The following is a 5056-nucleotide window of genomic DNA, read 5'->3' on the forward strand; positions in this document are numbered from 1 at the left end:
CCACGACAAAAAAGATATCTAAATTCACAAAAAAATCACACATGTAGATGATATGATGATACACAACTTTGTAAAATATCTTGTTCAAACTCGACTTCATTTGTGAGATATAAAAAAACAAATTCTAACAAATCATCTGGACAACTTTCTGGCTTGAAATTTATTATTTTTATATCTCACAAACGAAGTCGAGTTTGGACAAGATATTTTACAAGATTGTATATCATCATATCATCCACATGTGTAATTTTTTTGGTGAATTTAGACGACTTTTTTACCATGGTTTGCACGGATTTTCACGAAGTTGTGGTTTGCACCAAGCGAGTACTCCCTACGTCCCATAGAAAGTGTCGACACTGGATAGATCATGGGTGGGTGGGTGGGGATGGATCGATGTGGCTTCAGCTCGATCAACTGGGATTGGTAGTTTTTTTTTGGCTCAATCTTTGCTCCATGGTGTTCATGTAGCTAGCTTTAGAGGTGAAACTCGATCGTAGCTAGAGGCGGTTGGTGGTGGCGGCGTTAATTTTGTCCATGGTATTGGCGACGAGCTCCCGGCACTCCCGGAGCAGCGAGATGCTCTTCCTGAGGCGGTCACGCTTGGCGGCGGTGGCCGGCGTCGGCACCAGCATCCGCTCCACTCCGTCCATGTTGCTGCCGACGACCTGGTCGGCGAGCTCCTCCTCGAGCTCCTTCTCCACGAGGTGCTTGACGCTGTACAGGATGTGCAGGGCCAGGCCATCCACGAGGCGGAGCACGACGCAGCTCCAGTAGGCGTCGAGGCGGGCCCTGAGGTCGAAGGCCTGCGAGGCGAGCCTCGGATGCGCCCTGAGGTGCGACACATCCGTCTCCCCGTAGACCGGGAGGACCACTGTCTTTTTTTTTTTTTTGGGGTCCTCCACGGCTCGGAGGAACACGCCATGGCCGTCGTCCTTCATCGTGTTGTTCCACTTCATCGTGTAGTCCGGGTTTGTCGTGTAGTCGGCCACCAGCTCCATGTCGATGAGCTCCTTGACGTGCTGCGTCGACCGCGCCCTCGCCTTGTCCATGAGGCTCTGCACGGCGCGGCGGCACGACGGCTGCACCTGCGGATAGCTGCGCGAGTGGCGCTGCAGGATCCCCATGACCAGCTCCTCCACGTAGCCCCACACCTGGGCGACGAGGTCGTGGGGGACGTGGGCCACGCTCTCCAGCTTCTTCCTCAGCAGCACCAGGAGCGCCGACCGTGGCAGGAAGTTGGGGAGGTTGATGCCCTTGGTCTCCTCCAGGACGAGCATCTCCTCCACCAGGAACGGCTCGCCGCTCGCCGGGCACAGGGCGGGCAGCTTGCTCGCGTAGCAGGCGAGCATCTCGGCGATGCGCGCCGTGCCGTGGAGGCGGCGGTCGTCGGGGTGCTCATCGAACTCGCCCCGCACGAGCACCTTCTCCAGCGAGGCGCGCGCCTTCTTGACGATGTGGTAGAACTCCCGTACGGCATCGGCGACGGTGGCGAGGTCCGGCGGCATCTGGCCGAGCTCGTCGCTGCTGCGCCCGAGCTTGTCGTTGGTCTGCTTGACGATGTCGGGGAGGCAGCGGGCGATGATGGACGCCTGGATCTGCGTCAGCCGGCGCGCCAGCGTGGGGATGCCCGCCATGGACTTGTCGATCCGGGACAGCAGCGGGTGCTCCGCGAACAGCGCCGCCTCCGCCGCGCGCGCCTCCTCGTAGGTCTCGTCGCCGACGCGGTTGCGGACGCAGACGTAGCCGAGGCCGATGTGGACGTCGTCCACGGTGACCTTCTCGAGCAGGCCCTCGGGGGCCTTGTCGGCCTTGGTGACCACGGCGAGCGTGCGCTCGCCGGTGCGGTCCACCTGCTGCGACATGCGGATGGACTCGCAGGTGGGGAAGTCCACCGTCGCGGACAGCACGTTGAGGATGATGCTCTCCTTGGGCGCGATGTATGCCCGGATGATGCCGGCGATCTGGTCGTAGATGTCCTCCGGCTGGCCCTGCACTGGCACACGGGTGATGCCCGGCAGGTCCACCAGGGTGAGGTCCGGCACGCCCTTCTTCCGCACCAGGAGGGTGATGGGCGCGTCGGAGATCCCCTTCCCGGAGCCGGCGATCTCGGCCGTGGCGGCTTCGATTGCGTCGGCGACCTCCGCCTCGGAGGCGACGGGCACCACGGTGCCGTTGCCGTACTCCACCTGCAGCCGGGGGTCGTCGCCGTCCTGCAGCCGCATGACGAGCGGCACGCGGGTGCAGATGCCCTGCCCGCGCGGGAGGCTGATGCCGGCCAGCGACTCCAGCACGCTCGACTTGCCGCTGGACTGGTCGCCCACCACGACGATGGTCGGGAGCTGGATGCCCTCCTGGCTCACGTTCAGCTGCCGCAGCCGGTCCACGGCGTCCAGCAGCGGCCGAATCTGGTCGTTGTACGAGGCCGCCATGGCGCTCGCCGCCACCGAGCTGCGAGCAGGCTTCACGTCGCCGTTCTCCATCTCAAGCTCAAGCTCAAGCTCTGGCTCTAGCTCTAGCTCAGCTGCCTCGTCGATACGCAAGTGCATATACGTAAATGTGATGCGTATCGATCAGCTCTGGAATCCGATGGAGAATGCGATGCTTTATTTATGGTGGCTGAGGGGAACAAAACCCCATGCCGCTCGGACATGCTTTTCCGCTGTTAGGTCAGTTTTAGTGGGAGTTTTATGGACACAGTTATTTAGATTGAGAATTAGGTAACTGTGACAGATGAGTTTTATGGTGATGTGTAGCACCCGGTTTATAAAAGAACATAAACCGAGCAATCATATACGTGCCAGGATCAAGTCACACGTATATACAACAGAATGAACAGTATATCACAGCACATATCACGAATAAGACATAATAAATCGAAATACGAATGTTATTTATTACATTAATGACAAAAATGTCTCATACAGCGGAAGCGAAGTACAAAATACGGTAAAAGCTCTCCGAAGCTGAGCAGGGCGCCACAGGGACGTCGACTGGGAGACGAACACCTAGAAGTCCTCGTAGTCCTGGTAGCGCTGGACGAACTCCCTCGTGTCGGCAGGAACTGAGAGCAGCAGTAGCGTATCCAAGAGGAAAAAGTAGAGAAGAGGCAAGAGTGAGTACACAACTTGTACTCAACAAGTATAACACAAACTATGAGGCTCTAGAGTTGGCTGACTGACTGCATTAGCTTTTAAGTCTTGGCAAAATTTTATTAAAGCTATTTACTACAAGTTGATGAATTACCATTAACCCAGTTATATAGTAATTAATCAAGATTAAACATGTTACTACAGAGAACCAAACCGAAATCAAGCCACCAAGGTAACCCCGAGAGGCACCTCCCTCGTCGGAAGGAGATAACCCCACTAATCAAAAGGAGGATCTGGGCCGCTCATGATCGTGAGCACGGCTAGTATACCAGTTTTACACTCTGCAGAGGTTGCACATCTTTACCCACAAGTCGTGAGCTACGCCAGTTGTTCATCACACTTCCTTAGGTGAGATGACTAGCGACTCACTACGAGGCCGTTACAAAGGACACGTTGGTAAGGTGTAACCACTAACGATTCAGTCAATGCAACGATGGGGCCCACCTCGAGGGGGTACAAGACAACACAGACCAGCCTCGCAGCGTAGGAACCATTGAAGCTCGACTCCCCTCTTGCCCCGCAGGTAAGTTACTCCCTAACCAAAATGGCCTAATTAGTAAGCCAAGACCGTCCCATTCCAGTCTTGTGGTAGCGCTGTTGTCCCAGGTTGTCGCTCTATGAACCGGTCCTTATGGAGAGTGGCCAACCCAGCAATAAGCACCGTGCTGGCCCCCTAAACCATGTTTCTACAAAAACCATTTTTTAATGAGAAGTGAGCCACTCAAGCCACACAGAGTGCCACTCTCAGAATTAAGTTGCATATACCATTAATCAAATTAATTAAAAAGGACCATTATGTGTTATAGCGCGGCACCTAGCACAACTAACCAAAATGCAACTCAAAGGTATATATATAAAGGATATAAAGTGGCTAGGAAAGTCCTTATAGGCATACAATATTAAAATACAGTATGAAAATGTATTTAAAGATGATAGGTTGTTCATGTTATACTTGCCTTCCTCGTACTGCTCCTGCTGCTGCTCAAAATGCTCGGAAGACGGCTGCTCCTGGTACTGGTACTGGGGCTCCTCAGATGGATCAACGTCTACTCACGAACACATGGCCAAAACAATGCACAATAATAAGCATACAAGCAAACACTAGCAAAAACTAAGAAACAGTACATCAATACATAAAAACAGCACACTAAACTAGTCTGAAACTATTCTACGCGTTACAACGATCGCGTGGACATAAAGAACGCCTAAATCGGAGCTAAAATGCATTTTCTAGGCTAAAAACAAGTTCCAGGGACCTATCTGCGATAAAAACTAAGTTCCAGGGGGTTTTCTGTAAAAACCAGGGACTAAAATGTAATTAAACTAAAGCTTCAGGGTCTAACTCGCAAAAACTTCAAGCCTGGACTGCGGATTCTATTCTGGTAAAACTCAGGGGCTAAAACGATAAAAACAGGGCCTATCCGTAAATTCTTTTGAACTAATAGGACCGCGGGTTGATAAGGAAGAAACTCAGGGGCTCTTATGCAAAAAGAACGGGCCGAACCGGTAAGTTTGGATCTCGGCCGTAGGATTAGGATCTGGCGGCTCAGATCTAAAGGATCCTAGATCTAATCCTGGACACACGTTTCAGATCGGACGGCTCTAGGTGATTGGGGGCTCAGGCGGCGGCGCTGGGTCGCCGGAGTCCTCTGCTCCGCGGCGGCGCGTGACCGGAGAAGGCCAAGGCGGCGCTCTAGGGCTCGGTTTCGGCCGTGGTTTGGCCGGGGAGCACCGCTCCAGCATGGGTAGTGCACTAGGGTGCCTAGGGAGGCGCTGCAGGGCTGGGGGCATGGCCCTCGACGGCGAGGCTGCTCTGGGCGCCGGGAACTCGCCGGAGTAGGCGGTTCGATGACTCCAGGGGGCTACGGCTACCAAATTTATCGCGTAAAGAAATGGCGGACCGGGAT

General features: G+C 54.3%; 1 protein-coding gene across 1 annotated transcript; it reads right to left on the reverse strand.

Annotated features, from left to right (window-relative positions):
* Positions 1-427: 427 nt before the first annotated feature.
* On the reverse strand, positions 428-2572 carry LOC120699566 (dynamin-related protein 4C-like). Its single transcript, XM_039983576.1, has one exon. The coding sequence runs from the start codon at positions 2544-2546 to the stop codon at positions 498-500; it is 2049 nt and encodes a 682-aa protein (XP_039839510.1). The 5' UTR covers positions 2547-2572; the 3' UTR covers positions 428-497.
* Between the last annotated feature and the right edge of the window lie 2484 nt (positions 2573-5056).

The sequence above is a fragment of the Panicum virgatum genome, chromosome 3K (assembly GCF_016808335.1).
Source record: "Panicum virgatum strain AP13 chromosome 3K, P.virgatum_v5, whole genome shotgun sequence".
Taxonomy (NCBI): Eukaryota; Viridiplantae; Streptophyta; class Magnoliopsida; order Poales; family Poaceae; genus Panicum; species Panicum virgatum.